This window comes from Drosophila hydei, unplaced genomic scaffold (assembly GCF_003285905.1).
Source record: "Drosophila hydei strain 15085-1641.00,03,60 unplaced genomic scaffold, DhydRS2 tig00000383-arrow-arrow-pilon, whole genome shotgun sequence".
NCBI classification, from domain to species: Eukaryota; Metazoa; Arthropoda; class Insecta; order Diptera; family Drosophilidae; genus Drosophila; species Drosophila hydei.
In genome coordinates this window covers 450905-475043 of record NW_022045721.1, presented here as the reverse complement: position 1 = coordinate 475043, position 24139 = coordinate 450905, and the positions used below count along the sequence as shown (strand labels likewise).

At 41.2% G+C, this 24139-nt stretch overlaps 6 protein-coding genes across 13 annotated transcripts; 4 read left to right on the top strand and 2 right to left on the bottom strand.

The window, feature by feature from the left end:
- Position 1: 1 nt before the first annotated feature.
- On the bottom strand, positions 2-8738 carry LOC111594057 (annexin B11). Of its 8 annotated transcripts, none has more exons than XM_023307176.1 (8): positions 6150-6223; positions 4954-5027; positions 1352-1891; positions 857-1238; positions 561-790; positions 294-503; positions 158-226; positions 2-79 (listed from the first exon to the last, which is right to left on the bottom strand). In XM_023307176.1, the coding sequence occupies exons 2-8, from the start codon at positions 4963-4965 to the stop codon at positions 14-16; spliced, it is 1509 nt and encodes a 502-aa protein (XP_023162944.1). In that variant the 5' UTR covers positions 4966-5027; positions 6150-6223; the 3' UTR covers positions 2-13. The 8 variants fall into 8 exon arrangements, with proteins under 8 accessions (XP_023162944.1, XP_023162946.1, XP_023162945.1 ...); XM_023307178.1 differs by lacking the exon at positions 6150-6223 and adding an exon at positions 5934-5952; XM_023307177.1 differs by lacking the exon at positions 6150-6223 and adding an exon at positions 5154-5269.
- Positions 6345-7451, top strand: LOC111594059 (rab-like protein 3). Its single transcript, XM_023307184.1, has 3 exons — positions 6345-6460; positions 6517-7017; positions 7085-7451. Exons 1-3 carry the CDS (start codon positions 6421-6423, stop codon positions 7363-7365), a joined length of 822 nt encoding a protein of 273 aa, XP_023162952.1. The 5' UTR covers positions 6345-6420; the 3' UTR covers positions 7366-7451.
- Positions 8739-8967: 229 nt separating the features above from the next.
- Positions 8968-10032, top strand: LOC111594060 (TM2 domain-containing protein almondex). Its single transcript, XM_023307185.1, has one exon. It carries the CDS (start codon positions 9077-9079, stop codon positions 9881-9883), a length of 807 nt encoding a protein of 268 aa, XP_023162953.1. The 5' UTR covers positions 8968-9076; the 3' UTR covers positions 9884-10032.
- Positions 10033-10359: 327 nt separating this feature from the next.
- Positions 10360-12454, bottom strand: LOC111594049 (la-related protein 7). Its single transcript, XM_023307164.2, has 2 exons — positions 12090-12454; positions 10360-12037 (listed from the first exon to the last, which is right to left on the bottom strand). The coding sequence occupies exons 1-2, from the start codon at positions 12343-12345 to the stop codon at positions 10470-10472; spliced, it is 1824 nt and encodes a 607-aa protein (XP_023162932.1). The 5' UTR covers positions 12346-12454; the 3' UTR covers positions 10360-10469.
- Positions 12455-12477: 23 nt separating this feature from the next.
- On the top strand, positions 12478-19459 carry LOC111594048 (serine-rich adhesin for platelets). The gene is made up of 8 exons (XM_023307163.2): positions 12478-12551; positions 12634-13015; positions 13083-13250; positions 13310-13496; positions 13551-13863; positions 13972-17848; positions 17916-18552; positions 19201-19459. The coding sequence occupies exons 2-8, from the start codon at positions 12970-12972 to the stop codon at positions 19310-19312; spliced, it is 5340 nt and encodes a 1779-aa protein (XP_023162931.1). The 5' UTR covers positions 12478-12551; positions 12634-12969; the 3' UTR covers positions 19313-19459.
- A 1003-nt stretch (positions 19460-20462) lies between these two features.
- LOC111594061 (glutamate [NMDA] receptor subunit 1) lies at positions 20463-23750 on the top strand. The gene is made up of 5 exons (XM_023307186.1): positions 20463-20830; positions 20909-21058; positions 21123-21505; positions 21563-21742; positions 22134-23750. The coding sequence occupies exons 1-5, from the start codon at positions 20647-20649 to the stop codon at positions 23664-23666; spliced, it is 2430 nt and encodes an 809-aa protein (XP_023162954.1). The 5' UTR covers positions 20463-20646; the 3' UTR covers positions 23667-23750.
- Positions 23751-24139: the final 389 nt, after the last annotated feature.

Sequence of the window (24139 nt, the reverse complement as noted above, 5' to 3'; positions counted from 1 at the left end):
ATTATTTATTAATTTAAGATGAGCGCTGTTCTCCCACCAATGCATAAAGAGCGTGCTTGTAATGTCCAGACGTGTCACCCTGTGAAACAAGTAAATAAAATATGGCTTATTACCTTGAGTCACATTTAAAATAAATTATAAACGCATATATGCAAACCTTTATCCAACTCTTTAACGATTTACCATACAAACGCTCGAAGGCCCCTTTAATGTCAGCCAAATCAATCTACAAAATAAATTAAGCAAAATATTACGAATTTCAATTTGTTTCATCAAATATACTCTATATTTACCTCGCAGCGTGTTATGATGACGCGTATCAACTGTTTGTCGTTGGTGCCAATGCCAGCCATTGACTTATGTAAGCGCGAAGCAAAATATTCTGCCTTGTTTGTCACACACTTGTAGATGGCGATTAAGCCCTCCATAATATCGCCAGAGAATTCTTTTTTGAGCGCCTTCTCCAGAGAGTGTCCAGTTACGCTCTCGTATTCTTGAAATATCTGAAATGAGTGCGTACGTAATGATTGTTTCAGAAGATACTGTCTATAATAGCTCACAAATTTCAATTGCTGATAGTTCCTTTGGCAAAGTATCATGTTGAACATGCTCTCATCGGTGCCTACACGCAGTTCACCTGCCTTGAGAAGCTCCCGGGCATCTTCTTTTGCCTTGTTAGGGTCCACACGACCGCTCTCATCCCGCGCCGCAGCGCAAAGCGAAGTGAGCAAACGCTTAAAATTGCCGGAAGTCTCCGATTTAAGCTCTGACTCTAAATGTGCGCCATACACTAAACAGATATACATACTAAATTAAAAAATACTCTTAAGGACATTCAAAATCATGCAAAACTTACAGCGTAAATATTGATTTTTAATAGTATGAATTTCAACATTGGACAACGTGCACAGAATTTCAATGAGCACTTCCTCATCGGTGCCCAGGCCGGCCATAGCATCGTTCAACTCAGCACAATAGTAGTCCACTATTGGACGTAATAGGCCAACGAGAAGCTTTTGAAAATTGCCGCTAGTCTCCGATTTTATGTCTTCAATGAGATCCTTGCCAAAGTGAGTTTTATATTGGCGCTGGATCTCCTGGCGCTGTTCATTGTTACGACGACATATGATCTCGATGAGCTTATCCTCATCTGTGCCAAATCCTTTCATCGCTTTACGCAAGTCGTGCGCATCTTTAACCGGATCAAAGCCTTGAGCCGGCAGCAAAGTGGGAGTTCCCTAAAATATAAAAATCAAAAGTAATATTGAATTGCCAAAGCACTAAATATGATTCTATCTTAGGACTTAGTCTAGATTGATCAATGAGAGATTTGAGACATGCAGGAACAAACCTCTTTGTGGGCCGTAAAGTGTTGATTGAGTGACTGCTGCATGTGCTCATGACCATACCCATACCCAATTCCCTGTCCCTGCCCAAGCCCATGCCCATGCCCATGCCCAAATCCATGCCCAAAACTTTGTCCATGACCATGCTGCTGGACATGGTAATTGGAAGAATCATAATTATATGATGTCGTCATGGCTGGCGTGTATCCAGCTGGATTAGTTGCATATGGATGCTGATTAAATTGGCTTTGGTTATGCTGATTGGGTGTCACATTCTGTGGATGATTGGTCGAATATGGTGCGTTAAAAGGGTATGGTTCTGATTTGGAAGGATAAGGGCAGCTAGCACCGCCCCCGCCATGCTGGTAATTTGGATATTGTTGAAACTGTTGCTGTTGCTGCTGATAAGGTTGTGCGGCGGGTGGTGGGTACAGTTCGGAATGTGGACCGTTCTGATGCACTGGTGCAGAGACCCAACCAACTCCAAACGGCACCTTAGGTTGCTCATTAGCGGATGGATAGGATGAGTTTGCCATTCCAGAATCCTATAAAAGTCAAAATACACACATTCATTGTGCATCGGTTAGACTAAACATGCGTAAACATTGCTCTAAAACTTAAAGCAATGAGCGGAATGGACACAATATGGAACAGAATTAGCTTTATCAGAGAAGTTATCCTTGGGTTAGGTACTTAATAATTTTGAACAATAATTTGGCGAAAAAAATAATATATATATTTTAAAAGAAATTTACATGATTTAAATATGAAAAATATATGTAAAATAAATACATTTTTTGATATTGTTACGGGATATACATATGTACATAAAACAAGAAAATGACATGATTCTGTTTATAGCACTTCTATTTAAATTAAAATTAAAAATCAATATGAAGGAATACTAAATGTTTCCACGAATTATATAACGCTAGCTAACAGGATTTGGTAACCATAGTTCAGACCATAACTTTTTAAATAGAACTCCATGCTTAATTCGAATTTCAAAATAATGTGACCCTTATCAACCGACAGATTTCAAAAGGCGTTAACCTAAAATTTTGGCGAAACTTATTGATACCCTTAAAATAGAAAAACAGGGTATAATGGTTTAGTGCAAATGTATGTAATAGGCAGAAGGCAAATATTCGATAACTATTACTATTTTATCGTTATCGAATAAAAACATGATCGAAATCCAGTTATTAAATTATATATCATACGGCTTAAAAGTTAGAATATCCAAATTTTGTATTCAGTTTTATGTATATGTTATGCAATTTTGATTTTTGTCGGATTTTGGATACCGACTCCAAATTTCTCTATATTCTTATAATTTAAGTTCAGCTGGAAATAGGGCCAATAAATAAATTAGTTTGCATTTCTACCAAGCCAATAGAATATGTAGATCATTTACTGAAAATTTCATTAAAATCCATTAAATAAAACAGAAGTTATAAAACAAAACGTCGGCCAATTTGCAAAAGCACATGTCAAGCATCGCTAAGCGCCCGCATTTTTCCTATGCGTGTGCACACACACGTTCGAATGCGTGTATTCTTTTCTATTCGAAGAATTGAAATTGTGATTGAATTGTGCTGGAAATATCAGCTGCTACTTAACTTCAAATTTTCAACCTCTACTGCAAGCAGTGTTGGCAGAGGCGGCGCTCGTAAGCAATAATTTCTGGGTTCTCGAGCCTGGTGGCGAAGGGGACTTGTTTTTTTTATACCCTGATATATTCAAAATTGGAAATCAGGGTATAATGGTTTTGCGCAAATGTATGTAACAGGCTGAAGGAGGCGTGTATATATATATACATACACTTGCCAGAAAAACTATGCGTACAGGCCTGAGCCAGTCAAATTAAAGTTATTGACTACTCTTTGGACAGAAGAATGACTTCTGCCAATAATTTCGCCAATTTATCTAAAAGATTTCCCTTCATCGCGTAATTTTACGATGAGTTTCCTCAAATCGGGATCAAACTCTTTTGTTTTTCTGCCCATGACGAAATCTATCAACTTAATGACAAAATTTGCAAACCAACACATGATTGACATCCTTTAATGCTTTATTTACCGTAATATGCTGTCTAACGGTACTAAAAGTTTCACACGACGATTAAGAACAGTGGGTTGTTAGTTTGTACGCATCCTTTTTCTAAGCGAATTTTCGTTGTTTTTTTCTTATTTTAAATATAAAAAAAAAACTGTTTCATATTATAAAAAAAAAAATGTTGCTAAATGTGTGTTATTAAAGTGTTTTCCATTAAAAAATATAATATTGATAAAATATACTATTATTTATCACATTTATTCTCTATCAAAGTCGCTCATTAGGCCTGTACGCATAGTTTTTCTGGCAAGTGTATGTATATTTTTGATCATTGCGACATGCTGAGTCGATTGAGCCCTGTCCGTATGTCTGTCTGTCCGTATGTGTGAATGGGTCTGTAAGATCTAGAGAAATTGTAATATTTTTCGAAGGTTCGTGTATAGCACGCGCATATCTAGTTTATTTTAAATATTCGGTAACTATTCGCATTTAATTGTTATCGAATAGAAACATGATTGATGCAGTTAATAAAATATATATCGGACGTCTTAGGAGCTAGAGCTTCCCAATTTTGGATTTAGCGTATATTTTATGCAATTTTGATTTTTGTTGGATTGTTGTTTGATACCGGCTCCAAAGTTCCCCAAATTCTTTAAATTTAAGTTCAGCTGGAAATAGAGCCATTATGTTAAGACGTTTGCAGCTCAACCAAGCCAATAGGATATGTAGATCATAGGCTGAAAATTTCATTAAAATCCATTAAGTAAAACAGCAGTTAGTAAAAAAAACGTTTGGCCAATTAGCAAAAGTGCATGTTAGCAGCACCCAGCGCACGCATTTTTCCTATGCGTGTGCACACATACATTCGAATGCGTGTATTCTTCTCTATTCGAAGAATCGACTTCAAATTTGCAACCCCTCTTGTAAGCGTTGCGGTGGCTGCTTTGGTAGAGGCGACGCTCGTAAGCGGTTAATCCCTGAGTTCGAAACTCGCGGCGATGAGACATTTCTTATTGTTTTATTTATTCTTTTTTTTAATTATGATGTAGCTGTGTTGGTAGAGTTGATGCGCGTTGCGTAAAAATTGTGGGTTCGAATCTTGGTGTCGTAATGGCGGTTTTTATTTGTTCTTTTTTAATACTCGATACAAACTACGTAAAATATTAAAAAACGCAGATAGGCGGACTGGGATAAGGGTATCTCCTAGTCGGGCATCCCGACTAGAGCTTTCTTACTTGTTTTAAAGTACATTTGAGATCTTTAAACATTAAAATACATTCACAACACATACACATAAACACATGTTTAATAAGTCTCTCTTTGCCACTTCGGATAGGTAACTTTTGGACGGTAATAAATAATTTTAGATATAACGAAGGCTCATTTTGAAAAATTTTAAAACGTACTGCAAAGGTCTATTACAAAATTTGTTGAAATTTCACTGACGTTCCTACTAGCTTTTTAATATTTTTGTATTTTCCCCCCTTTGGACGCTAAAAATAGTTTAAAGTGCGTGACTACCGTAAAGTATAAATAAAAGGCTACTTACGTATGGATACATGTTGAATATTTATTGGGATTTAATGAGATTACTGGGTAAGGATATTCCTGTGAGATTCAATACTAGAAGAGAGTAAAAATGTTAAAGTTAATTTTAAAGTAAATAAAAATCCAAAAACGTACAAAATTCAGACATTAAACCCTCTCTCTACATATGTTATTATACAGGGTATCTATTAAACGACCTACCTATACGTGACACTCAGTTGCTTGCTTATTTATTTGGTTGTCACATCTTTGTACACAAACAAATATAAATTTGAGTTAACAGTTTAATTCTTCATAATATTCGTAGCCTATTCATGTTCGGCAACCGTAAGTATTAGCCATATTTATATTTTAATATAATTTACATCCTCTAACAGCTAACTATATATATACATATGTGCGTGTATGTGTGTCTATTAAGAGTCTGGGTTATGAATGAGTCACACAGCCACGTTGTAATTGACCCCTTGACTATTTCGTGTTGCGTTTCTTATGACGACATAGGCGTAGAAAGCAAAAGGTTGTGTCCGGTTTATTACTGTTCTTAATTTCGCATTGCGAAATATTTACGAAATACACCACAGAAGAAATCAAGAAATTGACTTAAAATAAATGCTAATGTGAAAGGGTAGATTTAGTTCACATTTACTAAATATCTGATTCATCTTACGACCCACCTAAATGATTCAATGCTTGCTCATATCCGTATATATATATATATATATATATATATATATATATATATATATATATATATATACAGCACTGTATATGTATTTCAATTTCTGATATTCACTTTGAAGTAATTATTTTTGTAATGCAAGGCCGTGAAATCAACAGTTGGTTGCATGTTGCTCATATACATATATATAAACACTGAATATATCAGATGTACATAATTTTAAGCATACACAATTTAAAAATGTCTGAAATTAAATGAACGTTTCAAATGTAACATAGTATGTCTTATTTTCAATATACTTCAGGATGTGTTATGTACATCTCAATATACAATACAAATGTATATGTATTTGCGTATCTTTCGGCTTGAGATATATAAGATACGAGTTTAATGGTAAATTTTTACCAAATAACGGCACATTATGTATTGACTGACACTTTTTAATTCGTTAGCAACTTGTAAAGAAAAGCGAATTTATCGTCTAGACTTAAATTGGCGTATGTGTTTTTAATTACTTTAAGTATCAAGTCGTACGTATGTACTAAATACAGCATCAAAATGAAATTGGGAAGCTATGCAAGTGGTTGACAGGGCGGCATAACAACCTGTTGCAATAAGATATCGAAACAATGTTATCGATAGCTGTTCCGTGAACATGTTAACATTTCGGAGAACATACATATTTATATCGCAAATATCGATAATAACTTATATACGCATTGCCAAAATTAAGCGCAATGAAGCAATAATTTGAGTGAGTTGGGCTTATGACACGACAACTTGGCAATGAATAATCGTGTACGCATAGTCGTACTGGGTGATTCAGGTAATTGTTGATTGTGTTGATGCTTTTTTAATATCAATTGATTACAATACTTCTAGGTGTGGGCAAAACCTGTCTGACCCACTTGGTTGCCCACAATGAGTCGTTAATTCGGCCGGGCTGGACAGTTGGCTGCAATATTCAAGTCAAAATTCATGAGTTCAAAGAAGGTACCACCCGCCAGTGCCCCTATTTTATTGAATTGTTCGACATTGGTGGTTCATTGAGTCACAAAAATACGCGCAGCGTTTTCTACTCTGGCATACATGGCGTTATCTTGGTGCATGATCTAACCAATGGCAAGTCGCAGGAGCAACTGCGTGATTGGCTCTGCGAGATTGTTAACAAGGATGGCAAAGATACGTACAAATGTCGCAGCAGCTCATTGCCGCCATCGCCAACACCATTGCACGGCTATGGGACAGATGCTAACATGCGTTTTGATTTAGAGGAGTTTTTAGGCGCTACACAAATACCTATTCTAGTTATGGGCACCAAGCTTGATTTGATCGATGAAAAGCGTCAACCCAAAACAACTGTTAAAAAGGCCGGTGGCATTGGTCAGTATTGCTAATTGGCCATCTCTTGCCGTTGTTATCTCGTGTAATCTGTATATCTACTTTGTAGCCGATAAATGTGGTGCCGAGGAAATTTGGCTAAACTGCCGGGACACACGGAGCTTAGCTGCCGGCACAACTGATGCGGTTAAATTGTCCCGTTTCTTCGATTGTGTCATCGAGAAGCGCGTAAACAATGGCTGCTCAAGCGCTCATCTGGTAAGCCCCAATTCCACAGACAGACGTCGAGCCGCTAACTCACAACCCACCAGCCCAGAGTTTCCGACATATGTGAGCAAATCATCAACAGAGACTCTCGTACCACTGCTGGAAACTAACGATCTAAAATAAGTCATCAAAAACGATTAGAGCATAAAAGTTAACATTTAAGAAACTATAATATATATAACCTTATATATACTTTTACATTGAACCCATACCGCTAACCTGGCTATCTTGCATCATTTGGCGATACCATTCAGGTAATATAGGCTTCACATCTGGACCGCGTCGCACGGAGTACTGTATCTTATTTCGGCCCGCTTTGTAGTCGATTATGACAACAGCGTTACTGTCCTTAATACGATGCATCAGTGACTTGAGCTCGTGCAGAAAATTTGACAGGAATGTGGTCATGGCTGCTGGACTCCAGGGCTTATGGCGGTATAGTTCCCGCACGCTATATTCTTTAATATCATGAACGAGCCCATTGTCATCCCGTAATCCAGCTATAATCGTGTCAATGCCAACCAAAAACGACTGACTCCACCAGTTCAGACTCTTGTAATTATCAAAGGTATGCTGTTGCTTCTGTGTCATTTTGTAGGCAGATGTTTTAAGCTCTATGAACTCTGCTAAGCGAAGTTGTTCCGGATCGTTGAGGTCGCTAAGAAAACAGTCCTTATTATGATTTGTTTATTTTACACAAAGAACATAGCTTACACATAGACATCACTTTTGATGCAGTCCATCTCAGCGCCGTAGATTAGACACAGTCCATTTAGTTTGGTTCGATAGACACAGGCGAACTCTTTTGATTCATTTACGGGAGTACATGTAACAGGTGATCTGTCAGGTTGTGGCGTTGTGCAGTATTGCTCGAATTTAAAGCCCCAAGAGCACATGTCCTGTTGATGGCGTGTCATCTGTTGGGATTCGATGCGCTGCTCACTAGTTTCTACCTTGGATATGTAAGTTGTACCGTTTAGGCATGTTGCCATAAGGCGATAGTCACGATTCCTTTGGTATGGCGTACACATAATCTGACGAAGTACACCGCGTAAAGTGACGAAATCAGCTAGCAACTCCATTCGCCCTGTGGACGAGGTGCGCAGGTGCTCTTGATGGTTGTATATATATTGGCAGATGTGGTATATGTCGAGGTAGTCGGGGTCAACGCTTTTACGTTGCACATTCTTAATGCCAGCATTGAGATCTAGTGGCATTTTGCTAGGATGTGGCAAGCGAAGGAAACTCGAATTTTTGGCATTGTCCTGGAACTCTCGTGATTCGTTAACACTATAAAATCCAATTGGCTCAGGGCGACTTAAGTCCGGAAAGGAGCCCGAAAAGTTTGTTCCGAATCTATGTAGACGCACGTTTACACGGAATGTATGATTGTCATTGCTACCGTGATAAGACATTTTGATTATAGAATTGCAAGACTGAACCAAAATATGAAACAATTACCTAGCTGTTCAAGACACTTCGGCTGTTGAGTTCTCAGCGATATATCGATATATTCAGTTTTGAATAGTAATTTTCAGTATGGTAGGAATATGATGATAAATTCAATTAAATTGCTTTTAATTTAAAGAAAGTTAAATGATTCAAATATGTCGGTTTACACAATAATCAATAAATGACGGATTTTTTCTATAATTCATTTAAAACCATTTTTGTAGTTTTTCCAGTCACACGCATTCGAAGCATTTTCAACACTATCGATGATATTGCGTATCATTGTATCGATAATATTGCCTATGGGTGCTATCGCATTTACAACCAAAACATCAAGAAACTTCAGCTCAAAGATATTCCAGAATAGAAGCCTTTAGCAAAAATGGGACAACAGCGAGAGTGCATTGTCGTCAACATGCGTTCGGCGGTAGCGCTGATCATCATATTCGTACTGACTGGCATAAGAAATAGCGAAACCGCCAGCGGGGACAACCAAATGGATCTAACGGACATCAAGAGTGAGCAGCGAAAGGACAGCAACAATGCAGGCAACAACAACAACGATAACGTGGTATTTGTGCCAGCATTGGCTAACATGGGCAGTAAGTCACCAGTTGCTGGCGACAACAACAACAACGGCAACAACACCACGAACATGCTATGCCCCTTGGATAAAGAAACACCCTGTGAACGGTTGCACTTCCCATGCATTCGCTGCACATACAATTTTAATTGCCTGTACGGCCGCGATATAAACATCACGTGCGAGGCAGCCAACAATGTTCAATGCAGCGGAGAGCGCTCGTTTCAGCGTCAAATGAATTGTCGCTATTGCTACCAAACTGAAATGTGGCAACAGAACTGTGAACAGCATGCCAATTGCAATTCGGCAGCAGAGAAATACTATCGCACCAATTGCACTGTGCACCAGGATGTGTTCTGTCTGGGCAGCCGCTCGTTTACTCGCAATTTGCGTTGTAATTGGACACAGGGCTATCGCTGGAGCACTGCTCTGCTCATCAGCCTCACTTTAGGCGGCTTTGGCGCCGACCGTTTCTATTTGGGCCACTGGCAAGAAGGCATTGGCAAGCTGTTCAGCTTTGGTGGCCTCGGCGTCTGGACAATCATCGATGTGCTGCTTATATCTATGCACTATTTGGGCCCTGCCGACGGTTCACTCTATATTTAATCCGGCGAGCAGCCCCGCTTTTGTCAATGTCCATATGTAATGGACAGTGTAAGAGGTTATGGGGTAATTACCTAAGATGCGTATCATATAAATTCAGTTTGCAATTTTCAACATTTCTAGTTTATAACGCATGATTAATAAGACAATTGACGAACATTTTAGCTGAATAAAATAAAAAAAAGCTAATGTAAAATGTATAAAAATTAATATTAAGTGTTAAACTAACTTTCTGTTATGTTTTAAATAAATATCTTTAAGCTAATTTACATGAGATAATGTATATCTCTAAGTACGATGAAATATGCTCAACATTTCAAATAGGTATAAAGATATCTTCATATAATGTTCAGAAGGATTTTACTATATGTATAAGAGAAGACTGTTTATAATTAAATGTAAATATTTAAATATAAGAATAATAATAAAAAAAAAATATATATATATATATATATATATATATAGGTTCAATTTGTCTGTTAAATACTTATAAAAAAAAAAAAATAACGACTTCATATTGTTCTATGTATTCAGATACATATTTATAGAATTCAGTTCATATAATATTGAGTAAATTTTAAGAGTAACATTAATTATCAGATGGAATGCTGACGCTTGTAGCCAGATCGTTGGTTACCTCGTCGTCCGCATCTTCAAATTTGATGTGCTTAGCCAACATCTTAGTAACCTTTTCACGTCCGCGTTTCTGCTGTACACGGACCTTTTTACTCAACTTAGCCTCACGATCCTGCTCGATTTTACGCCAGTATTGCGTTTCGGGCTGACCGCGCAACACCTTGAGTTGCATCTCGGCGCAGCTGAGCTGGTGCGTCAGTTCTTCGGCGGCATTCGGTGTGACCATGCGTAGATGTGCCACCTGATCGCCTTCTTTGATATCCACATACTTAATGTCTGTGTATTGACGCATGTCGGCCTTAAAATCCTTTACGTTGACGCATGGCTCGTGGAGCGCACATTCAACAATGAGACCTGGCTCGTATTTGAAGAGCGGCGAGCGTTCCTGCGCCGCATCCTCAGTCTTAGATGCCCCTTTTGTGTCGTCCGCCTCGTTGCCACCCGCACCATAGAAATTCATATTCATTTTGTGGACGCCAGCGTTTCTGTTGCGCTTTCTGCGCTTGGGCGGCATCGGGACTTCTGCCACATCCACAGAATCGTTAAGAGGTTCAGGCTCTTCGTGCCCACTGCTGACACTGTTTTTGCAGATACCCTTCGACTCCACCAATTGCTGATGTTGTGCTTGTAATTGCAATTGCATAGCTGTGCACTTGTGCATGGATTGCTGAACCTGCGAGCTGCGCCAGAGCTTGCTCTTAGCTTCACTGATTAGGCGACGCTGCAAATTAAGATACTTATTGCGAAGGCTGCACCAACTGGTCTTGGGCAATACCTTTAGATCCAGTGCACTGGGCTCAATGTTGGGCTTAAGTTTGTCTGCGAGAATTCGCTTCTTTTGCTTACGACGACGCTTCTGATTCGTAATCACGTTCTTTTCCTCGTTGTTATTGTCGCTTTCACTTTGCTGTGAGGTTTCAGCTTCAGTAGTTTCTGCAGCTGATGCTTCGAATTGCTCTGGCACCGACTCAAGTTTCGCACGTTTGGCTGTCACGGCCATCTGTACACACTGTTTATCTGCTTCACGCTTGCTTGGCTGCTTGACTACAACATTTGTCTCTGTTGCACCTTCTTGGTTTATCTTTTGCTGCTGGTGTTGGAAGGACCGTATGCTGGCCAAATTACTGGGGTCTGTGTGCTTCACGGATAAAACGCCCTGAACCAATGAATAGGCCTTCAGAGCCTTTTCCACGGAGCTGCTCTTTTCAAATTCAATAAACGCAAATTCCTTGATCTTTCGCGTTCCCGGATAATGCGGAAGCGATACATAGCTAACCGAGCCATAGCGCCCAAAGACTTCCTTTAGCCAATCGTGGGTTGCAGTTGCAGGCAATGCCTCAACATATAGGGTTTTGTTGTTGACGTCCCGGTGCTCGGGCAGCGTAGTCTTACGGCGAACCTTGAGTCCAGTCTCGTCTAATTCCAGCATCTGTGAATTGGACAGCGATGTCGATATTTGCTGCACATCCTGTGTGAGTGTCTTGATTTTGTTGAACGTTAGAAATATTTCCAGCGGCACGTCTACAAACAACAACAATAACAAAGTTATCTAATGATATGTATGTATACTTACAAGGATCCTGTTCCACGTATCGACGTAGAAAGCGGTCCTTGCTGAGATTAGCATCGCCAAAATAAAACTCCATTTGTCCGCGAATCGCATTAAAAATGTGGCGTTTACGTTTGCGTCCTCCACCTTCAGTTTTCACCTGTGTATGAGATGCTGTGGGTTCTGTGCAGCCGACAACTGCGCCAACTTTAGCGTCGGCCACGGTTTTTTCAGGCTCTTGGCCATCATTTTTCTCGGCAATAGCTTCTATAGCAGCCATTTGGATTTATGTAAAATAATAATCCTATTTAAAGCAGGAGTTGAAGGTATTAAGCGTTGCCAGATTTATTTGTTTTCAAACTATTCGGATGTGCAATACTTCGATATTTATAGCAAATCCCTATATGGCATTTTTATAAAATATTTATCAGTATATACATTTTAGCTCGTCGCACTCACATTAGCATACGGCGCAATTTTGTATAGGTAATGATTTGCTATAAAATATAATAATATCGATATCTTTAAAATTAATATCGATAGTATATGTTGGATTGTATCTCAACAGATTAACATTTTGGCGGCAAACAGATGCTATTGTTTGGGTATGTTGTACAGTGCGCGACAATGAATGGAAAATAAATATGCGAAATAACTTTGGTTTGCACTCAAATCTAATCACAAAATAGAAAAAAAAAAAAACAAAATACCCAACAAAGCTCATCAACATTATCGGCATCAACAGTGGGATCGGCAAAAAAAGCGAACAGAATAGAGAAATAAGGAAAAAAGGAAAGGGAGAAATCAACGCAAACAAATAAATATAATTAATATTTTTGTTGTTATAAATATGTGGGATAATTGTACTAAACAAAATAAATGTAATATTTAATAATCTATTAATATGGAATCAATAGTGCTGCATTCGGATATCGCGCGTCTAGTTTTGGGTGAGTATGCGACTTCTGTGTTGTTGAATTCGAATACTTTACTCAATTATGGTGGTCGCATTTCTAGGCTATTTTGTAAATAACAATTTGTGGCGTGTGGCACTCACACTCTGCCGCACTTCGCCTCATCTACATCAGGAGTTCATTGCCTTGCGACAGGGCCTGCAGCCGCACAACTTTCTTAATGGCGGCCTGGAGGACATCATTCGGGAGCACGTCAAGATCACAAGCTTAGGTAAATAAAAACAAAATATTAAATATATATATGACATTTAACTGAGCTCAATTTGGTAGTGGCCAATGCGTTGAAGAAGCTGCCAATCGACACTCGCCAACGCCTGCAGCAGCTAAAACTATCCGAGCGAGTTCACGAGCTACTAAAGCTGGAACAACTAACAAAAACAACAACAGAATGCAGCAAAGATAGCGCTGCTGGCATACAAAATACTAATTCAAATATGCAACGTAAGAGACGACGCGTGTAAGTAACTACATTAGCATATCTTCAATAAGTACTCACTGCTTGTATCAATAGACGCGTTCATACACTGTCATTAGATGGGAAGCAAGCGAAATCAGCTTCACCTTCACCTTCAGAGCGTGTTAGCTGCAAACGTCGACGTCTATTGGATCCGCATCTCTACTGCAGCATAGGGCCCAACGATCACGTGGAAGAGGAGAATGAATCGCTGGATAGTAGCACCGGTAGTGATATTACAAGTGAACATACAGACGATACGATAAATTTTAGTCATGGACATGGGCATGGACCCAAAAATAATTCCACTCCTCGCACAGCCACCAGTGAAGAAGCTGAGGTAATGATGCCAACGCCACAAACAATGCCGGTAAGCAAGCTTCCAGATCTTCTGTAAAACGGTGTAGAAACCAAGGATAATTGTAAAGAAACATCTATATACAAGAATATAAACAATAACACATTTGAAAAATTTTAGGAAATAACGCACGCCATCATGACCAATCGCGAATTTCAGAATAAGCTACTGAACAATATTAACATGGCTCTGCAATCGCTGACGGTGCATGCACCAACGGCAGAGTCTGTAAACTCGGAGGCGGTGCTAGATGGTCTAGTAAGAAATATATTAGAGGCAACTGAGAAGGATCCATCATTTGATCGCGTTATTCAAGAAGTAGTAGGAATGAATACAACATCAAATGAGCCCATACCAGCAACAGTAGGAGCAGCGATGGCAACTGCAGCGACTGAAGTGGAGCCTGCACCGCCTCAAACACCACTCATAATTCGCACAGCGGTAGCGTCAGCTAATGCGGCTGCGGCATCTGTCAACGCTAATGGAGATATCAATATGGTGAATGGCGGCAATGCCATCATTCAGTTGAATGGGAATAGCTCGATTGGTACGCTGATTGATCCCAATTTCAGCATATCCAAGCTTATAGTGCTCAACTCGAATGAGAGCGCATTGAAGCAGCAGCAGCAGTCGACTGCAAATCTAAGCTTTGGCAGCGAAAATCTCATCAATTTAACCGATAATGGTTCAACTTTGGCAGATGCAGATGCTGTTGCCAATGTCGCTGCTGTTGGCGGCGGCCAGGTGTGCGTGGACGCAACCAATGGCCAGCTAACGTTTCCCATGTTTCTATCTAATGAGGGGCTGCTCTCACATTTGCCATTTTTGGTGAACAATGAGTGGCTGGCGCAGCAGCTACGCTCCGATGCTTTCACCAACATGGACGTCTCTCATATTGAAATACCTCTGCCTGAACCAATTACGGTTGCAGCCAATCAGCTCCCACCCAATTCGATAATCATTAACAGCGCTGCCAAACAGCTACAGGCGACAGTGGAGGGGCCATCAGTAGAGCCACCAACGCAACTAATTGCGGATCTGGCAAAGACAATGACTGGCAATACGACGCTGCTCGAGCGCTCTGCCAGTAAAGTGTCCAACACCAGTGCTGTACCCGCCTCGCTAGATTCGTCGCGTCTGGTGCAGGAACGCATGACGCCTTCCACGTCAGGCATTGTGAATGATAAGGCATTTCGCAGTCTTTCGACACCTCGCAAGCGCACCTCACATGTACGAACACTTAATTTCTCGCCAAAAGGAATCACAAATATGCATGGTGCGCCATTATCCATGCGGCGTCTACAGCAAAAGCAACAAACTCAGAGGCGAACGGTGCTCAAAACACTCAAGGAGAAAATTGCTGATGAGTTAGATGAAAATGTTGTACAGCCAGAGAAGATAGTAATCATAAAAAATGTTGAGATTCTACCAAGTTTTAGTAGGACGCCCTCCGCCACACTAACTACGACCGCATCTGAAGCAGACGCAGTTGCATCGGCAAATGCTGCTACATCTGAAACAACACCTGCCGATATGAGTGGCAATGAAAGCAATGGTTGCGTGCCGCCGCTCTTTGCCATGGAGGAATGCAGCAACCAGACGGTAATTAAAGCAGTCACAGCAGCCAAGCATTTGAAGCAGGCTACTAAGTCTTCTGTCCCAATGGTGGCCACGCCCAAGCGTATGCAAAAGCGTCGAGCTGCGGCCAACGCATGTAAACGCATCATTTCGCAGGTGACAGTACAGGACGATCCGAGTGAGCAGCACCATGGGGAGAAGGGGGCTTCTAGTTCATTAGATGACAGCAAAGAGAATCAAAAGTTGCCAACAACACAGCAGCCAAAGGTGACTGAACAGAAGACCGAACTGAATGAAGAGAAGGAGGATCTGTTGGCCGCTTGGCAGCGTCAGATGAATAGCACTAGCATGGACTTAGAGTTGCGTTTACGCGAGATCAACGCCAAGCGCCAAGAGGTGTTCCTAAATAAAACGCGTGTGCGTCGAATTAGACCTGTAGCGGCCAACAAAAAGAAAGCTCTCTCCCTATCCTCGCCATTTGCACCGCTCACCGCGAAGAAGAGAAGCCAAAAGCAGAAGAAACAGCAGCAGCAGTTGAGCAGTAACAATGTCGAAGGCGAGTTAATTGTAAAGATAACAACGCCACAGAAGTCGCCATTAAAACCGAAAGTTGGAAGCCAGGATGTTAAAGAAGCGAATGAAATCAAGAAGCCCAAGGAGTCCAAGAAGATGAAAGATAATAAGCCATTTAATGAAATTATCAAGTCAGATCAGGAACATAAGCACGAGCCTGTGAAGCAGGTACAACATACCACACAGCAAGCTGAGGCTGGAAAAATGGATATAAAAGACAAACCAGTTGATCGTAATATGGCCAACATGGCGGCTCTTTTGGAGACACCGTTTAAAGTGACACTAACAGAAGCCGATAGTGATGTACCGCCCACACCAGGGCCGACATTGATGGATACGCCCTATGCTAAACTGGTGCCGTCTACTTCGTTTCTGTTTGGCAGCGATACAAAGAGCATACTAGATACGCCCATGCTGACGGCCGTTACGCCAGGCATGCGCCTAACGACACCTTTTGGTCATGCACTGGGCACGCCGCACAGCAGTGCGGCAAAAACGGACTACTCCGGCGGCAGTTCCTATTATCGTCCAGATGAGGCCGAACATACGGACACAAATGCACAGTGCGCCCTGCCATCCACGTCCCCCAGAGACCTTGTCGAGCAGATACCCAAGCAGACCACAACTTGCTTTGAGCTGTACGCTGAGCGGTTGCCTGTCGAGCCGATGATGCTACGTCGCGTCCGCTCATTTGGCAGCGAAGCAGTGGACAGTGTCGAGGGAGCCGCAGCTTTGACTGGTAATGGGGAATCGTCGTCGTTATTGGTGGAGACCCCACATTATAAATTGGTGGCAGGACTGCCTGATACCATCATAGATCATTCCAGTAGCAGTTCAAGTGGCAGCAGCTCTACGTCCTCCAGCAGCTCTAGCTCATCCAGCAGTGGCAGCAGTAGTAACAGCAGCACCAACAATACATCCGCCTCTTCACCAAAATCCGGCCACTTGACTACCGCTGTGATGCCTGCGCAAAGGATAAAACTATTAGAATTGGACAATCTCTCTGATATTAGCAGCACTGAGGACGAGGAATGGCTAAAGGTGGCTGCTGCATGTGGCTCACTGGATGCTCCACCGCTCACGATTGACAGCGAGCCAGCGCAACTTGTTAGCCAGGATGGCGAGGTGCGTTATCCCCTACGCAGCTGGTTGACACCAAGCAAAGAAGCCGCTACGACATCTGTTGCTGCTGCGGATGCCGACACAAGTGGCGAAATGGCTCCTCCTGCTTTAGTACCTATAAAATTAGTGCAGAATGTTAAAGCGGTAGAAATAGTTAGCTCACGAGTGGAGTCCATTGAGCAGCGTATAGTGGATCTAGCCGAGGTGCGTGAGCGCGTGAAGGCAAAGTTTAAACAGGAAACAACGCCAAAAGGGCGACCCAAAAAAGTCAACCAAAAACTGACAGCAATGCGCGAAACTGCCAAGCAAGCGAATCCCAATATCAATCACGCAAACAAATCACCTAAAAAGGAGTGTGGAAGTGCAAAAACGGAGAAAAAAACAAAAGTTACCAGTGCAATTACATCGGTAAAGAATCAGGGCGCGCCGCCAAGCAAACCAGTGAAACCGAAGCAAGCGTCCTGTGAAGCAATTCGAACCAATTTGGAAAAGCCAGAACCATCTAGCAGTAATCTTGATCCGGCCCTGCTGTCCGCATTGAATCTTAGCGCCAAAAAGCAGCACCAGCAGCACAACAAGTTGGGACGTGCCGCTGTACATATTGCAGCTCAGCCTGCTCCCTCGTTGACCACACGTCAACGACGTGGTCGGCCTAAGAAGCCACCAAATATTGAGCCATCGCGCGGATGCATGCGACGCTCCTCCCGACTAATTGACAATAAAAGTAAGTAGCTTATTTACATTTTTGCCGAAGAATACCGAATATTGATAATATGCATTTTTTTGCGTAGCTCCTGCGCTTGAAGAACCACAGTCGAGCGGTAGTGAGGTAGCTAAACCAGTCAAGCTATCAAGCAATAATAAAATAACAAAAAAACCAGCTAAGAAACGGGCTGAGGCGCGAATTGAGACTGCAGCGATGGCATTGGCCATGCTGGCCGAGGCGCACACAACGCATCAGTCACCGGAACAACTGCAGCCCCGGAAGCACCCGCCAATATCGAGCACAGGTCCAGTTACCAGTGGCGACTACGATCTAGACATGTGCCTGAGCACCAGTCATGTGATCAACACATTTAGCTTTGCCTATGCCGACAGCGGCAGCAAAGCGGTGCATCGTGTGCTCCGCCAGCCGCCCGCGTTCTTCAAGAATTTTCAAATGCGCATCATGGTGGACAGTGAGTTACATAACGTTCGCATAACGAGTCCACTGTTGCTTCATCAGTCACTGGGCGCCAGTGCCGAGGACAATGCGAATCCCACTGGCATACGAAACATACCCAAAAAACGCATCATTCGTTTCACCAGTGGAGGTAGCAGCCATGCGCTGGCAGCGACTCAAGACATGCCTATGGCGTCATCTACACCATTAGCAAGAAATACACAGAACGAGGAGCACGATGAAAACGACATAGAAGTGGCCTCCATGTAAGTCCAATCTTAATCTAATATGATAATCGCGATACCTCTACAAATAACTGCAAATCGAATCGATTATCTGCGCTATAGGATGGCATAGTTTAGGTCAAGGATACGAGTATTGCTTATCATTAATTTATCGTTATTGGTTTCAATTGCGATAAAGTTATGGAAATCAAAGAATAACAATTTGGTTTTCAATTCGAAAACATTGAAGAGCAATGAAAATTTTTGCATAATTATTTATAGATACAAAGTTATGTCACGCTAGTTTTGCCCATTGACATCTCTGTTTATATTAATTTTGGTTTAATAGTTCTAAGATATCTCTTAACATATGACAAACCTCTTATTAGCATCGTACTAATGCATCGTAATGTGTAGAATCGAAGGAAAATTAATTTATATTTGCAATTGGTTCCTTTTCTTCACTTGAAAATCTTGTGGTAGGTTTATATAATATTATATATGCAAATATATCTATTATATTATTTATAATGAGTTCTAATATATGCAAGATCGTAACAGTGTATAAAGCGAGATAGCAACTGTGTTGCAGGGCATTCGTATGCAATACTCATTTTTTCTGCCAAGGCTTATATTGCCAGTATATTCTATCCCAGCTTTAATCATACTCTTCTTTAATGACTTATGCAGTAACACGCTATTGACAGCTAATTCAAGTGAGGAACAGCAGATGGAGGGGCACGATGCTGGTGTTCAGATCGAGGATATTGAATCTATACTATCGCACCTACATGGAACATAATACGAGCGGCTTCTATATGGAATATATATAAAAAATAAATATATCAATTAAATTTTTTTTCTTTTTATTAACGTTCGCATTAGATAAAATTTAAATGATCTTGATTATTAATAACCAAGATTTATGTATGTTGTACTCACGTATTGTTCGGAGCGTATGCTCGTTGAAGCTTAAGTTTAATAAATTATCGGCTCTACTAATTAAGCAGCCCTCATATTTAATTTTATACAGTGAAATTTCCAATAGTAACTTGGTAATAGCTAAAAATTCTGGAAAAATGTATAGCTTGAAATTGATGCTTACCTTTTGTTTTTATACCCTGAACACATTGAAAATGGGAAATCAGTGTATAAGGATTTTGTTAAAATTTATACAACAGATTGAAGGAGGCATATGGTCTTCATTAGGCATTAGGAAGACTAGATTTGCATTCAGCGACAACCGTATTCATTTTTAACTTACATATGTACACATAAATATATTGTGTTTGAATAGTCTGCCACTACTTTAGTTTTATTTGATGTAGCGGTGTTGGTAGAGGTGATGCGCGAGAAGTTGTGAGTTCACCACCAGACGACGCACGGCTCTTTATACCCCGATCCCATTGAAAATGGGAAATCAGGGTATAATGGTTTTTATAACTTTTTGTCAGCTATAGATTACATATTAAAAAGAAGAAAGACCGCTCTAGTTGAGGCTGTGGTATTTTAATCGTTCTACCTTTTGTGATTGACGAGGTCTGTGCGTTTACACTGATGGAAACATATACGGACATGACATGACATGACATTACAAATAAAAAGCCAATTTATATGACGAGTGTAACACGAGCAAAAATTCCCAATTCGACACTTATGGCTTAAATAGCGGCAAAGTGGCTTGTGCTCATAGGAACATGCAGTTGGTTCGGACAAGATAACGAGTATATACATGACAAATTCAAATGAAGCATATACATATATGCAATATTCAGTTTTTCACTACTGTAAGTTTTCTTTTGGATGCTTCCATCTATGGTATGGTTGTAAACTGTTTATAGTGAGCCAATTGAGATTGTTAGTAGGGATTTGTTAAATTATCTGACGAAGGTAATAGGATAAAGAGTATTGGGATCCAGAGTATATTTAAGTAGCATAAGTTTGAACTAAAAGCTCCTTTAATCGTTAGCTTTAAGTATGTTATATAATTTTATATTGTACAATAAGACAAACATGTCCTGGGCGATAGAATTTAAATTTAATTCGATTTTGTGAATTGACAACTGGACAACTGGAGTGAGAGCTATTTTAAAATGTATATTGCCATGACAGTTGTCCAATTGATGTGCGCAAATTATGCACAATTATATGAAGGCCACGAATTTGTTACAAGTCAATTGGATAGGACTCTGGCTTTCTGGCAATCAGTCAATTTGCAGTCAGCATTTACAGTTGACGGTTGGAATGGATCGCTCGAATATTCTAAGACTCTGGCTGTGCATTGGCATAAGCCTGGCCAGTGCTAACGAGCTTAAGATAAGTATGCAAGCTTCTTGAATGCATATTTGAATATTTTAATTTGGACGAACCTAACAATTCTTATCTCGTCTCTTGGCAGCCTTCTGGATCGACCCAGTGCAGCGAGCAGAATTTGAAACGGATATTGCAGCTGTCTTAAAGGAGTTGGAAGGATTGCAATTGAATACGAGGATCAGTGATGCGGTGCTGCAATTAGTTCGCACCGACGAACAGCAGGACATAGATAGCTGTAAGTGAACCGCCTACCTAAATTCCACTTTTCAACCATATTATCCCCATTGGGACTAGCGTAGTTTGCGAGATTCTCGGCAGCGTGGGCAGCTCGATTATCATCGATCTTAGCTACAATCGCTGGTCGTGGGGCTACGAAGTAGCTCGTACGCATGGCATTGCTTATGTGCGCCTTGACAGGGTAATGCGACCCTTTCTAAACATGTTTGCCGACTTTATGCGCCAGAAGCGGGCTAATAATGTGGCCATGATCTTTCAAAGTGCTCGCGACACTACTGAGGCAATGAAACAACTAATGACTGGTTATCCATTTCGTACTCTCATTCTGGATGCTAATGATAAGCAATCGGAGGATTTTGTTGAGCGTCTTTATCGGCTACGACCCGTGCCTAATTACTATGCTATATTTGCACGCGGCTCTGCCATGAATGGCATCTTTGAGCGCGTGAGTAAAATCGAAGGCAGTGTACAAACAATTCGCAAATGCTAAAAATCATTACAGGTAAATAAGGGCAAGCTTTTTCAGCGACCCACCGAATGGCATTTGGTTTTTCTCGATACCAGAGATCGTGTTTTCAAGTACAAGCAACAGGTGGAGTTTGCTACTCGCTTCACCTTGAACGCACGCGCCATCTGTCGATCAATGCAGATGCGAGATCTATATTGTGGCAGCGGATTCACGGTAAGCATTAATTCAAGTATTTCCATTTTATTGTTACTTGAAAAACCGAAGTTACTTTAACTGTATGTATGACTAGCAGTATTGACTATTACCAATCCCATTTTTTCACATATAATTGAAATTAAATATAGAAATATTTGTAAATATTTAATCTACACAGCCATATTTATAGAATAAAAAAAACTTTTCTCTATTGTGAAAGTCTGAGTCTAAGATTTTTCTTAAAATAGAAGCGTAGAAATTGCTTTTTATATACATTTTCATGACCAAAAGAGAGAGAGAGAGAGGGAGCGAATATTTACCACAGTCTAATGTTAATTTCTTATTGGTATCAACTTAAAGTTCTACTTGAGTTGTACTTGAAGACTTATTATCAATTACATCTTTGCAGTTACATCGCGCTTTGATTTTAAGTGTGCTAAAGAGTCTAATTGATTCAGCGCAGCTGAGTCCAGAGTTTCCAGAGCCTGTCTACCTGGATTGCAACAGAAGTGCTGAGGCAAATAGCGCAGGTGCGGACAAAAGCATGTGGCTGGAGAACGTACACTGGAGCAACTTTGTGGAGTATATGCAGGCCAGCGAGGATCCCTATAACACCGAATCGCTGACTGAGAGGACCGATGAGGAGTCAGTGCCATATTTGAGCTTTGTGGCCAACATTTCGGCAGGTTACTATTCCAGCGAGCATGAGGCCAAAACGGATCTGGCCATGTGGGCATCAGGCGGTTTGAAGCTGCTCAATGAGACAATTAGTCCAACTAAACGTTTTTTTCGAATCGGCACCGCTGAAAGCGTACCGTGGAGCTATTATCGCCGCAATCCGAACACCGGAGAGCTGATTCGCACCAAAAGCGGTGCTCTGATCTGGGAGGGGTACTGCATCGATTTTATAAGACGGTTGGCGGAGAAGCTCAAATTCGACTACGAAATTGTGGCTCCCAAGCGGGGACATATGGGTGAGCGCAATGCGCGGGGCGAGTGGGATGGCGTCATTGGCGATTTGGTAAATGGCGAGACAGACTTAGCCATTGCTGCGCTCAAGATGTACTCGGAACGCGAGGAAGTTGTTGACTTTCTGCCCCCATACTACGAGCAAACTGGTATCTCCATAGTGATGCGAAAACCGATGCGCCGTACCTCACTCTTCAAGTTCATGACGGTGCTGCGGCTCGAAGTGTGGCTAAGCATCGTTGCTGCCCTGGTTGGCACAGCGTTGATGATCTGGTTCATGGATAAATATTCACCGTATAGTTCGCGAAACAATCGCGTTGCCTATCCATACGAGTGCCGAGAATTTACGCTTCGCGAAAGTTTCTGGTTCGCTTTGACTTCATTCACACCGCAAGGCGGCGGCGAGGCACCCAAAGCCGTTTCGGGACGCCTATTGGTCGCTGCGTATTGGTTGTTCGTTGTACTCATGCTGGCCACTTTTACGGCTAATTTGGCTGCGTTCCTCACGGTGGAACGCATGCAGACCCCTGTACAGTCACTAGAGCAGCTGGCGCGACAATCACGCATTAATTATACGGTGGTGAAGGACTCGGACACGCATCAGTATTTTGTGAATATGAAGTTCGCTGAGGATACGTTATATCGCATGTGGAAAGAGCTGGCTCTAAATGCATCCAAAGATTTTCGAAAGTTCCGGATTTGGGACTATCCCATTAAGGAGCAGTTCGGTCATATTTTGCTGGCCATAAATAGCTCGTTGCCTGTTGCAAATGCGACCGAGGGATTTAAAAATGTTGATTCACATGGCAATGCGGATTATGCATTCATACATGATTCCGCCGAGATCAAGTATGAGGTGACCAGAAACTGCAATCTGACAGAAGTAGGCGAGGTCTTTGCCGAACAACCCTATGCTGTTGCCGTGCAACAGGGCAGCCATCTGGGCGTAAGTATTAAAACATTTCCACATTAGTTTATCTTTTCTCAATTTCTTGAGCAGGATGAGCTGAGCTATGCGATTTTGGAGCTGCAGAAGGAACGCTTTTTCGAAGATCTCAAAGGCAAATACTGGAATCAATCAAATTTGCGCCAATGTCCACTTTCTGATGATCAGGAAGGCATCACTCTACAAAGCTTGGGCGGTGTTTTCATTGCCACCTTGTTTGGCCTTATTCTGGCAATGATTACGCTCGCCATTGAGATAATGTACTATAAGAAGAAGCAAAAATCTTTGACGCTGGTTACAGAGGTCAAACCGCTGGACGTGACCGAGCCTACAACATTTGCCTGGCTTAGCACAAATATCAAAAATAAAGAAGTGCATAAGACACTGAAAGTCAAACTCACGAATCCAACTAAAGTGACACCGCCACCTTCATTTGAGACTGCCACATTTCGAGGTAAAAAGATTGCGGCAACTGCAACACTTGCCACTGCGAAGCTTAA

Coding starts and splice junctions, on each gene's coding strand:
- LOC111594059 (XM_023307184.1), top strand. CDS start 6,421: ATGAATAATCGTGTACGCATAGTCGTACTGGGTGATTCAG. Junction 6,461..6,516: donor AGTCGTACTGGGTGATTCAG/GTAATTGTTGAT, acceptor CAATACTTCTAG/GTGTGGGCAAAACCTGTCTG. Junction 7,018..7,084: donor TAAAAAGGCCGGTGGCATTG/GTCAGTATTGCT, acceptor TCTACTTTGTAG/CCGATAAATGTGGTGCCGAG.
- LOC111594049 (XM_023307164.2), bottom strand. CDS start 12,345: ATGGCTGCTATAGAAGCTATTGCCGAGAAAAATGATGGCCAAGAGCCT. Junction 12,038..12,089: donor ATACGTGGAACAGGATCCTT/GTAAGTATACAT, acceptor TGTTGTTTGTAG/ACGTGCCGCTGGAAATATTT.
- LOC111594061 (XM_023307186.1), top strand. CDS start 20,647: ATGCACAATTATATGAAGGCCACGAATTTGTTACAAGTCAATTGGATA. Junction 21,506..21,562: donor TGAATGGCATCTTTGAGCGC/GTGAGTAAAATC, acceptor AAATCATTACAG/GTAAATAAGGGCAAGCTTTT. Junction 21,743..22,133: donor ATTGTGGCAGCGGATTCACG/GTAAGCATTAAT, acceptor ACATCTTTGCAG/TTACATCGCGCTTTGATTTT.
- LOC111594057 (XM_023307175.2), bottom strand. CDS start 8,657: ATGTCTTATCACGGTAGCAATGACAATCATACATTCCGTGTAAACGTG. Junction 1,239..7,461: donor AAATGATGCAAGATAGCCAG/GTTAGCGGTATG, acceptor TTTATATTTTAG/GGAACTCCCACTTTGCTGCC. Junction 504..560: donor ACTATCAGCAATTGAAATTT/GTGAGCTATTAT, acceptor CACTCATTTCAG/ATATTTCAAGAATACGAGAG.
- LOC111594060 (XM_023307185.1), top strand. CDS start 9,077: ATGGGACAACAGCGAGAGTGCATTGTCGTCAACATGCGTTCGGCGGTA.
- LOC111594048 (XM_023307163.2), top strand. CDS start 12,970: ATGGAATCAATAGTGCTGCATTCGGATATCGCGCGTCTAGTTTTGG. Junction 13,016..13,082: donor TATCGCGCGTCTAGTTTTGG/GTGAGTATGCGA, acceptor TCGCATTTCTAG/GCTATTTTGTAAATAACAAT. Junction 18,553..19,200: donor GACATAGAAGTGGCCTCCAT/GTAAGTCCAATC, acceptor TGACTTATGCAG/TAACACGCTATTGACAGCTA.